This window comes from Rana temporaria, chromosome 7 (assembly GCF_905171775.1).
Source record: "Rana temporaria chromosome 7, aRanTem1.1, whole genome shotgun sequence".
Classification (NCBI taxonomy): Eukaryota; Metazoa; Chordata; class Amphibia; order Anura; family Ranidae; genus Rana; species Rana temporaria.
Genome location: NC_053495.1, coordinates 24,775,876 through 24,788,348, shown reverse-complemented (window position 1 = coordinate 24,788,348; position 12,473 = coordinate 24,775,876). Strand labels below are relative to the sequence as shown.

Genomic DNA, 12,473 nt, shown 5'->3' with positions numbered 1-12,473 from the left:
TGTGAAATGGTATATTTATGAGTTGGGGGATGATATCTCCGTTGGTTTTTTATAGTTAGCTCTATACCAACTTCCCAACCTCTACTATTTGTAGTGGTAGTTTTAGGTACATTGGCCCGGATTCACAAAGCACTTACGCCAACGTATCTCGATATAAGCCGCGTAAGTCTATCTATGCGCCGTCGTATCTGTGCGCCATGCCCACAATCAGAGATACGCCTAAAAATAGGCTTCCTCCGACCGATGTAACTTGCCTACGCCGTCGTATTGTGGGTGCATATTTACGCTGGGTGCATTTTCTGCTTCCATTAATTTTCTATGCACATATGCAAATGAGGGAGATACGCCGATTCACGAACGTAGTTGCGCCCGGCGCATAATACATGCGGTTTGCATAAGTCGTACGTCCGGCGTAAAGTTATTCCCCATATAGGAGGCGCAACTCATGCAAAGGTATGGACCAGGGAACACAGCCGTCGTATTTTACGTTGTTTACGTAGTACGTGAATAGGGCTAGGCGTAGGTTACGTTCACGTTGTAGGCAGTGATTCGAGATATCTTAGGCAGTTGTTTCGACGTGATTCTGAGAATGCTCACTGGGATGCGTCCACGGGACGGCGCATGCGCCGTACGTTAATCATAACTTTATGATGCTCAGTCCTTCATTTACATGGGGTCACGCCTCATTAGCATGGCTCACGCCCACTTCCACCTACGCTGGCTTACACTGAGGAAACCCAGCGTAGATTTGAGAGCGACTGGGGGGCGAGTGCTTTGTGAATACTGTGCTTGCATCTGTGCGCTGCGCTGGCGTAGCGTAAAGGAGATACGCTACGGCGGCATAAATATGCGCCGATGTATGTGAATCTGGGCCATTGGCTCTTGTTTGAATTGGCCCTAGTATGTGTATGTATATGTGTAAGGAACCTTAGATTGTAAGCTCTGGAGAGCAGAGACTTGTGTGTATGTTGTGCTGCATAGATCGTAAAATGCCTGTAATAAAAAAATATAATCTCTGGAGCACTTGAATACATATTACATGTTTCTGAGCCCAACTCCCCAAGCCCTAAACCAGTTCAATTCATCTTGGCTAATCGGATATGGTGGGGGGCGGCTATGGGCAGTTCGAGGCTGGTAAGAGATGTAACTATTTTTTGTCAAAGTCAACCAAGACTCTACAAACTTGTAGCTACATCAGTAAAACCATTAACACATTTTAAAAGTAAAAGCTAGTTAAGGAGTATTGTCTAAATACAAGTTCCATAGGTATTCTTTTTTTACAGAAAGAGGTTTTTATTAACAAAGCAGCATTACAAGATATGCATTATTCGACAATTCCATAGGTATTCTTACTTGAATCTTGGTGGTCTATTTATAAAAAATAAAAACAAAATGGCTGTACAAATATGACCAAATATTTTCTATGATCATAAGTGCCATCTAGTGGACATAATGTAGTATTTTTCCTTAAAAGCCTCAAACAGTCAAATACCCCATTGTGGCCACTAAATGGCATTAATGATAAAAGGAAATAATCAGATTAGATAAAATATGATAAAATAATTTCATTATGAATGTGTATAATAAAACATAAAAAAATAAAAAATAAAATAATGTATTCAATTATTATTATTATTTTTTATACACATTTCAGTGAATTTTTCACTTCACGTTTGCAGCTTTTTTAATGCACATGCTTGCGCGCAGATAATCACATACACAAGTTTTCAATATGGCTGTGCAAATGTTTGTCACATTTGTACAACATTTTTTTATATATACAGCCAGCAAGATCCAAGTAAAAAGATTTCAGATGAAACAACTCCTGCACTTTCCTCTGTGCAGGAGCTTTCTGTAATAAAGACCAGTCGCTGCTGCTCTCTCTCCTTGTGCAGGGCGACTGGTCTTGTCTCCGCCCCCTCCTGTAGTTGTCTGCAGACAGCTTGTAGTGGGAGGGACCTTCTGGGCCCCTCCCACACCTCTGCTCTCTGTACAGCACAGTAATTACACTACTTTTTAAGGTAATATCTGGGATTGTATTGGGTAGACTCCTGCGCTGTGTAGGATATGGATAAGGAGGAGTGGGCCAGATGGGTGGCAGTGGGGTGGGTGGACGTGGATACTGCAGCAAACAACAGGGGTGTTGTCCTCTTAAGACAAAAAAATATGATGTGTAAAGTGTGGAAGTGTCTGCGCTGTAAGAAACCTGAACTGGGGAAGGCACAAGGGAGGGGTGAGTGGACGGAAGTCCGTGGGCCAGTGGGATAATGGATGTATAGACACAGTGGAGGTGACCCACAATGAAAAAGGAAATATGTGTGGTCTGGCCTAAATAGTGTGGCAAAAAACACATAAAAACTCTTGTCACTAATAAGTGAACATTTCAAACAAATAAACTCTTTGAGGTGAATGGTGAAAAATGAACATATAAAATGAGCGGAGCTCAAACAAAAGTGGTAAAGTCTTATAAACAATGGTGGAGAGCAATCAAAAAAGCAAACCAAAATAGAGATTGACTAGTAAGTAGGTAAGTGGTTGAGTATAGGAAATGCCAAACTCCAGTGAATCGTGGTGTGTGATCAGGTAGGTCCACACATCGTGCACCCTTCACCAGTAGTGAATCAAATGGCTTACCTCTCTACTCACATACAGACTCAGGTCAGTCACTGTACCAGCTGGCTATTGAATGGATATTTGCTTGTTTCGATCGTGGTACATACATGTAAAGACAGCGATATAGATGTTGTTGCTTTAACTTCTTGCAAACAACAAGGAGACAAAATTTCCACAGTCAGGGGTGGCTAATTGTCCACTTACACAACTTACAAAGATGTATAAGGGGCGTGTGCCTATCTCCACGAGCGCCGGACTCGTATCCCAATCTTCTTACTACTGCCAGTTTCCTCTCAGCATCGAATGGAACCGTCCGATAGGGCAGTCTAAGGGCGGTTCCGTAGCTACGAGCGCCGCGCTCGTCCACTGTCCGTCAGGTACTGCTCCTGGTGTGTACTCTGTATTCCCGACGCGTATTCGTCACATCACGTGACTTCATCACGTGATGTGACGAATACGCGTCGGGAATACAGAGTACACACCAGGAGCAGTACCTGACGGACAGTGGACGAGCGCGGCGCTCGTAGCTACGGAACCGCCCTTAGACTGCCCTATCGGACGGTTCCATTCGATGCTGAGAGGAAACTGGCAGTAGTAAGAAGATTGGGATACGAGTCCGGCGCTCGTGGAGATAGGCACACGCCCCTTATACATCTTTGTAAGTTGTGTAAGTGGACAATTAGCCACCCCTGACTGTGGAAATTTTGTCTCCTTGTTGTTTGCAAGAAGTTAAAGCAACAACATCTATATCGCTGTCTTTACATGTATGTACCACGATCGAAACAAGCAAATATCCATTCAATAGCCAGCTGGTACAGTGACTGACCTGAGTCTGTATGTGAGTAGAGAGGTAAGCCATTTGATTCACTACTGGTGAAGGGTGCACGATGTGTGGACCTACCTGATCACACACCACGATTCACTGGAGTTTGGCATTTCCTATACTCAACCACTTACCTACTTACTAGTCAATCTCTATTTTGGTTTGCTTTTTTGATTGCTCTCCACCATTGTTTATAAGACTTTACCACTTTTGTTTGAGCTCCGCTCATTTTATATGTTCATTTTTCACCATTCACCTCAAAGAGTTTATTTGTTTGAAATGTTCACTTATTAGTGACAAGAGTTTTTATGTGTTTTTTGCCACACTATTTAGGCCAGACCACACATATTTCCTTTTTCATTGTGGGTCACCTCCACTGTGTCTATACATCCATTATCCCACTGGCCCACGGACTTCCGTCCACTCACCCCTCCCTTGTCCCTTCCCCAGTTCAGGTTTCTTACAGCGCAGACACTTCCACACTTTACACACAATATCTGGGATTGACAAGGCATTGTGTGCACTCAAAGCAGATTTATTTTCTCTGTAGCTATTGAGAAATATATTTTAATGAAGATTGAGGCCCAGATTCTCAAAAAAGCGCCTATCTTTAGGCGGGCGTAGCGTATCTCAGATACACTACGCCGCCATAACTTAGAGCGGCAGGTCCCGTATTCAGAGACAACTTCCGCTCTAAGTTACGGCGGCGTAGTGTATCTGGCACGGCGTAAACCCGCCTAATTCAAACTAGGCTGGTAGGGGGCGTGTTGTATGTGAATGTTTTGTGACCCCACGTAAATGACGCTTTTATCGAACGGCGCATGCTCAGTATCACGTCGAATTTTTAAAATAAATTACGCCCGCTCAATGCTTAGGCGACGTGAACGTAACCTACGCCCAGCCCCATTCACGGTCGACTTACGCAAATGATGTAAAATACGACGCTGTTCGGACGTTTCCGACATCCATACCTTACATGACTTACCCCTGCTTTATGAGGGGTAACTTTACGCCGGTCCGACGCCTTACGTAAATGACGTATCTTGATACGCCGGGCACACGTACGTCCGTGAATCGGCGTATCTAGCTAATTAGCATATTCTACGTGGAAATATATGGAAGCGCCCGTAGCGGCCAGCGTAAATATGCACCCTAAGATATGACGGCGTAAGAGACTTACGCCGCTCGTATCTAGGCAGCTGTGAGGCGTATCTGATTCTATGAATCAGGCGCAGAGATGCGACGCCTCACACTCAGAGTTACGACGGCGTATCTCGAGATACGCCGTCGTAACTCCTTTGTGAATCCAGGCCTATATTTCCTAGAATTTAGCTTTAGAAAAAACACTAGGCTTTGCTACGTAAATTGTGGTGAATAGATTGAAAATGCTGAGAAAGCAGAAATACATTAGACATAATTGGATTCATATTTCAGTAATTTTTTTTTTTCATGTAGAAAGGAATAGTGGAAGATGATGTTTTTCGAGGGTTTGGGGGGCACGGTATATTGGACCGCTTGCGGCTGGATGGCAAGGTCGCCTATGTGACCGGAGGAGGTCAGGGTATTGGACGAGCTTTTGGCCACGCTCTAGGAGAAGCGGGTGCTAAGGTGGCCATTGTGGATATGGACTTGGAAAAGGCTGAGGCTGTGGCACATGAGCTGCATTTGAAAGGTATGTGATTTTTGTATATACTGTATCATTGATCATTTGGTATTATCTATGTTACATGCATCTGTCATTTTCAGAGCAACATTGCACTATGGTGCAGGGGCGGACTGACAACTCATGGGGCCCCCGGGCAATAGAAGATTATGGGGCCCCTGGGCTTACAGATGGCCACCACGCCAGGAGGCAGTGCAGAGGCGGGGCAGCTAAAATCTCAGGATTTTCATATCAAAAGCATGTCGGTTTGAGACATATCAGGGACAGATTGAAAAAAAACACAGATTTTTACATACTGTCCCTGGTTTTACTGAGCCTGGCAACCCTGATGGGGCCCCCTAGTGGCATGGGGCCCTCGGGCAGTGTCCGAGTGCCACAATGGTCAGTCCGCCCCTGCTATGGTGTCACTGAACCATATATGTGACTGCCCTCTGTGAACCGATGCGTGTGTCAATGCAAAGTTAATGACACCCCCAGATCTGTTTGCAGATCGCAGTGCGAACTGTGAAATGGTACAGGACATAATTTTTTGGGGGTACAGCGTCACAATTATCAGTTAAGGCGAGGCACAAAAAAATGGTCTGGTCAGGAAGGGGGTAAAACCTTCCAGGGCTAAAGTGGTTAAAGCGGGGGTTCACCCGTACATAACACTTTTTCCCCTTAGCAAATAAATGGACGAGAACTGGACAGCCGCACTTCAAAATCACTTAAAAAAGTTGTCTTTTTATTTTTCAACTGCACAAACAGTCACTGCAAACCAACAAGATACAGTATGGCCGACGCGTTTCGCACTTGCAGTCAGTGCTTAGCCATGACTAAGCACTGACTGTAAGTGCGAAACGCGTCGGCCATACTGTATCTTGTTGGTTTGCAGTGACTGTTTGTGCAGTTGAAAAATAAAAAGACAACTTTTTTAAGTGATTTTGGAGTGCGGCTGTCCAGTTCTCGTCCATTTATTTGCTATCATCAGCATTGCCAGCACCTTGGTGGTTCAACAACCCTTGATTGCTCACGGGGCTCACCTGGAGCGGTGAGATATCTGTCTGTTTGTCTGAATCTGGATTTTGCACTTTTTTCCCTTAGATTGATGCTCGTTTTGTCTAGGGGAATCGGCTAGTTGTTTTAAAATATGAGCAGTACTTACCGTTTACGAGATGCATCTTTTTGTCCGCCGCTTCCGGGTATGGGCTGCGGGAATGGGCGTTCCTATTTTGATTGACAGTCTTCCAAGAGGCTTCCGACGGTCGCATCCATCGCGTCACAATTTTCCGAAAGAAGCCGAACGTCGGTGTGCAGGCGCAGTATAGAGCCGCACCGACGTTCGGCTTCTTTCGGCTACGAGTGACGCGATGGATGCGACCGTCGGAAGCCTCTCGGAAGACTGTCAATCAAGAAGGAACGCCCGCTCCCGAAGACCCATACCCGGAAGCGACGGAGAAGATGCATCTCGAAAACGGTAAGTACGGCTCATATTTTAAAACAACTAGCCGATTCCCCTAGACAAAACGAACAGGAATCTAAGGGGAAATTTTTTTTATGGGTGAACTCCCGCTTTAAAGGCTAGAAAGGGGACATTCTGCATTGAATGTTAATGGGGGATAGATTGAGTTTCCTCTCATTTCAAATTGTTCAGAGTAGCTCACAGCCTACCTGAGGTCTGCTCTGAAAATGCCTAGAAAGGTAAGAATTATTATTATTTTTTTTATTATTTTTAATAATGATGTGTGAATGGGAATACATAACAAGCATACAGAGAGATGTGACTGCAAAAGTGCAATCTCTTAAATTGACACTAGGTGGCGACATATACCAATAAACGAAGAACATCATTTATTGAAATTCAGTACAGAAAAAAATATATATATATAAATATATTCTGCTACTTAGTATGTTGATTAAGGACACATTGTAGCTGTTGATTCCAATATTAAAGCAATTGCCCGCATATTTATAAATGTCTGTCATTAATTACCTGTCCATTTAAAATGCAGAAAAAAAAAAAAAACCAACTCAGCTAATTTTTCTGGTGGAATTATTTTGCAGGCATAAATTCCGTTGCCATGGCAGCCGATATTAGCAAAGAAGAAGATGTGAAAAGAGTGGTGGACGCGATTGTGGCTAATTGGGGGAGAATTGACATTGCGTGTAATAACGCGGGAATTAACATGAATTCGGCGAGCGAAGATACCACCCTGGAGGAATGGGACAAAACGTTTAACGTGAACCTGCGCGGCCTCTTCATATGTTGTCAGGTGTGTTCTCTGGAGCTTATTAAGACATGTTATAGCAGAACTGAGAGGTCCAATTAGAAGGTTTCCGGAGGGCGGTGGAGTCAAATATGATTGGGGGATTACTTTTATTTTGTATAATTAGTTTTATCTTTTTTTTGTTGGTCGCCCAATAAAGCAAATTTGGCAACTGCTCAGATCAATTTATAACTAGCAAATGGAAAAGGTCCATATAGGAAAGACAACCCCACCAACAAAAAATAGAAACTTTTTCAGAACGTTCTCTAGTTAACCACTTCCATACAGGGCACTTACGCACCTTCCCGCCCAAGCCAATTTTCAGCTTTCAGCACTGTCGCACTTTGAATGGCAATTGCGCGGTCATGCTACACTGTACCCAAACAAAATTGGCGTCCTTTTTTCCCCACAAATAGAGCTTTCTTTTGGTGGTATTTGATCACCTCTGCGATTTTTTTTTGCGCAACAACTAAAAAAAGACAAAAAATTTTGAAAAAAAATTACGTTTTTATTTTTTTCTGTTAATTTTTTTGTAAATAAGTAAGTTTTCTCTTTCAATTACGGGCACTGATATGGCGGCACTGATGAGATGGCACTGATGGACATCGATGAGGTAGTACTGACGGGCACAGATAAGGTGGCACTGATTGGCGGCGCTGGTATGCGGCACTGATGGGCACACATAGGCGGCACTGATGGGCACACATGGGCGGCACTGATGGGCACACATTGGCGGCACTGATGGGCACTCATGGGCGGCACTGATGGGCACTCATGAGCGACACTGGGCACTCATAGGCGGCACAGATGGGCACTCATGGGTGGCACTTATGGGTGGCACAGATGGGCACTGGGCATGGATGGGCACTGTGGGGTGGCACTGATGGACACTGTGGGGTGGCACTGATGGACACTGTGGGGCAGCACCTATGTTGCCAGTCAGTGCCCATTTGTGGGCACTGATTGGCATCTTTTATTTTATTTTTATGTTTTTTTTTTCCAGACTTTTTTTTTTTTGTAGCATTTTATTTTATTTTTTTTCCGGCATTTTTTTCAGTTTGCCCTTCCCTGGTGGTCCAGGGTGGGCTTCCCTGGTGGTCCAGTGTGGCGATCCGAGGGGGGCTGCACTGATAAACAATCAGCGCGAACCCCCCCTGTCAGGAGAGCCGCCGTTCGGCTCTCCTCTACTCGCGTCTGTCAGACGCGAGTGAGGAAGATCTGTCAACGGCTCTTCCTGTTTACATCGTGATCAGCCGTGGTTGGACACGGCTGATCACGTGGTAAAGAGTCTCCGTTAGAGACTCTTTACCGAGATCGGTGTTGCAGGGTGTCAGACTGACACCCCGCAACAACGATCGCCGCAACGCGCGCCCCCGGGGGCGCGCAGCGGCTCAGAATCCTGAGGATGTCATATGACGTCCGGTCAGGATTCCACAACCACTTTGCCGACGTCAATTTGTCATTGGCGGGCGGCAAGTGGTTAAGGCAGAAAAGACTATTTAACTATTTCAGCATTTTAGGGTAAAAATCAGTGGGCCGGATTCAAAGAGATTTGCGCATTCTTTACGGAGGCGCAGGGCAACGATTTTGCCCTGCGCCCCCGCAATTTTTTTGTGCTGCCCTCGACTCACGGAGCATAAGCTCCGTAAATTGCGCGGGCGCGCCGGCAAAATGCCCAGCGCAAGAGCACGCAATTTAAATGATCCCGTAGGGGGCGGGAATCATTTAAATTAGGCGCGTTCCCGCGCCGAGCGTAGAGCGCATGCCCCGTCGGGAAAGTTTCCCGACGTGCATTGCGGCAAATGACGTCGCAAGGACGTCATTTGCTTCAAAGTGAACGTGAATGGCGTCCAGCGCCATTCACGATTCACTTACGCAAACTACGTAAAATTCAAATTTCGCGACGCGGGAACGACGCGTATACGTAACATGGCCTTGCGCGAAAACCGCCGTACGTAAACGACGTAAATTGCGTACGCAGGGCTCGCGCAACGTTGTGAATCGGTGTTAGTATGCAATTTGCATACTATACACTGAGCACAACGGGAACGCCACCTAGCGGCCATCGCTAGAATGCAGCCTAAGATATGCGGGCATAAGAGCCTTATGCCGCGCAGATCTTAGGCTGCAGTCGGCGTAACGGGGTTCCTGAATCAATTACGCCGGGGCAAGTAAGCAATTGCGCTGTGTAACCTATGTAACCTATGGTTACACAGGCGCAATTTCTTCTTGAATCCACCCCAATGTTTCTCCTTCAGGCTTTTACAAATATATAAAACAACAAAACCTGGGGAATGCCCAGGGAACGACCAAGCCTACTTACCGACCAGCTCGCAGAACAACCAATTAACCCGTCTAACAGTATGCGTTAAAAACAAGGGTTTTGTCCGCACGCATTTGCAAACGCATGCGTGAGCCACGCCAAGGCACCCTGCAATCTGTGGTCCTAACACTAAACTATGAGCGTCCCCACAATGGAGACACATGCATTATGATGGATAGATGAGGGCAGGTGGACTGGAGGGGAGCCACCCCTCCTTAACTACATGCCGACCACTCGCCGGCGGCGGCAGGTCGGCTCTCCTGCACGAGAGCTCGTAGCTCTACGTCGCCTCGCGAAGCGGCCACTAGCACACTAACACACAGCTCCCGGTCCTGTCAGTGGGAGAAATGCCTGACCGTCTGTTGATACAATGTATGAACAGCGATCAGTCATTTCCCCTAGTAAGTCCACCCCCCCTACAGATAGAACACACCCAGTGAACATACTTAACCCCTTCCCCACCCCCTAGTGTTAACCCCTTCCCTGCCAGTGGCATTTTTATAGTAATCAATGCATTTTTATAGCACTGATCGCTATAAAATTGCCAATGGTCCCAAAAATGTGTCAAAAGTGTCCGAAGTGTCCGCCACAATGTCGCAGTACCGAAAAAAAAACGCTGATCGCCGCCATTAGTAGTAAAAAAAAACAATCAATAAACGCTTATTGCGATTTTTTTTTTTACGAAAAATATGTAGAAGAATACGTATCGGCCTAAACTGAGATTTTTTTTTTTATATATATTTTTGGGGGATATTTATTATGGTGAAAAGTAAAAAATATTCATTTTTTTTCAAAATTGTCGCTCTAATTTTTTTATAGCGCAAAAACTAAAAACCGCAGAGGTGATCAAATACCACCAAAAGAAAGCTCTATTTGTGGCAAAAAAAAGGATGTAAATTTTGTTTGGGAGCCACGTCGCACGACAGTTAAAGCGACGCAGTGCCGAATTGCAAAAAATGGCCCGGTCAATGGGCAGCCAAATGCTCCAGGGCTGAAGTGCTTAAATGAAGCACAGTTAAAGTGCCTCCATCCCGGGTACATGTAGACAAAAAAAAGTCCCACAATTCCTTTTTTGTCTACAAATAATAAAAATTATTATTATTATTTGTACAACATATTAAAATAGTATATATTTGCTTTTAGTATTTTTGTATGAAATTAATAATAATATTAATAATAATGAAAAAAAATAATAATAATAATTTATTATTATTATAATTTTTTTTGTACAACATATAAAATATAATAGAATTGCTTTTGGTTTGTTTGTATGAAAACAATAAAATGATTAATAATAATAATAATAATAATAATAATAATAATAATAATAATAATAATTATTAATTTCATACAAAAATACTAAAAGCACATTCAACAAAAAAGGAAGTATATAAAGCACCTAATTAAAAAAATATGCAAACATGAATGCATTGCAATCATAGCCTCCATTTTCCAGTTGATACGTAATAGCAAGCCAGTCTATAAGTCTACGCGTTTCATTGAAAAACAGGTCCACTTCTTCAGGACCCAACAGTGTACTGGCACCCGCACTGGGTATTTTTTAAGAAAGTTGTGACTTTTACACTTGGCAGGCACAGCAAGCAAAGCCAAAAGATAAAGTCAACTGTCTCTCATCTGATCAAACAACCAAACAGACCTATGAATGTTCCCAAAGTCCTGTACAGTGGAACCTCGGTTTAAGAGTAACTTGGTTTAAGAGCGTTTTGATAAGCGAGCAACTTTTTTTTTAAATTCTGACTCGGTTTGCGAGACGAGCAGAATTCAAGCTAAAAAGGCCTGCAGTACCTAATTTTGTCCAAAATACGGGGGGCGCAGGAGCCGAGAAAAGCTGAACATTGGCCTGCAGTACCTAATTTGGCCTGAGGTACCAGGGCGCAGGAAATGAGCCGAAGTGTCCTCGGGCCTTTTTAGTCTGTTTTCGGCTCTCTCTGGCGCCCCCCCCCCCCCACCTCTGGCCGCATTGGGTATTGCACAGGGCTGGACTGGGACACAAATCTGGCCCTGGACTTCATCCAGACTGGCCCACTTTGACAGGTCTCTCCCATGGTGGCCGGACAACTCCCGCACCCCCCCTCCCCGCCTGGCCACCCAAGCCCCCTCTCCCCCTTCACTAGCCATTCTACTTTATTAGAGTAGAACCGCTGGTACTGGTACTCTTATAAGAAGTACCAGTGGGGAAGTTAGACATTATTTCACCCGTAGCAAAGAATCAGTTTGGTGCCCCCCCTTATGGGACAAGATTAGGCAGAAGTGAGAAACTCCCAGGCCATAGCTGTCGAGTCAACTGTCTGTCCCCTCCCCCATGCTCCTTTGTCGTCGTCCCTGCTCCTCTGGTCCTCCCCCTGCTTCTTTGTTCCCCCCCAGGTGAGCGCTGCGGGGAGGGAGAGGAGGTGAGCGCTGCGGGAAGGGAGAGACAGAGGAGCATAGGGGGGCGGCGGTCCGCTGTCACTGAAGCTGGCCCACTGAGCCATCGGCCCACCGGGAAACTCCCTGTAGTCCCAATGGCCAGTCCATCCCTGGTATTGCATCCCATTGAAGTCAATGCGGAACAAATCATTTTCGTTTCCATTGACTTCAATGGGAAAAGTTTCCCATCCCAGCAATTCAAAGCGAGTACTTTGGATTACGAGCATACTCCAGGAACGGATTATGCTCGTAATCCGGGGGTTTAACTGTATACAGAAACGGTGCCACAGGGATCTAATACCATGGGGCAAATCCCATGCAGCCATGCTGCCAAACATGTGGCCATGTGGATCAGCTCCATCCACGGGAAGGAATATT

At 45.1% G+C, this 12,473-nt stretch overlaps 1 protein-coding gene across 1 annotated transcript in view; it reads left to right on the top strand.

Annotated features, from left to right (window-relative positions):
- LOC120945167 (D-threitol dehydrogenase-like) overlaps window positions 1-12,473 on the top strand; it is an 86,276-nt gene that overhangs the window by 36,033 nt on the left and 37,770 nt on the right. The window contains exons 5-6 of the mRNA XM_040359076.1: window positions 4,892-5,108; window positions 7,143-7,351. Coding sequence (XP_040215010.1) covers window positions 4,892-5,108; window positions 7,143-7,351 — 426 coding nt within the window. The remainder of the gene's footprint in view (window positions 1-4,891; window positions 5,109-7,142; window positions 7,352-12,473) is intronic.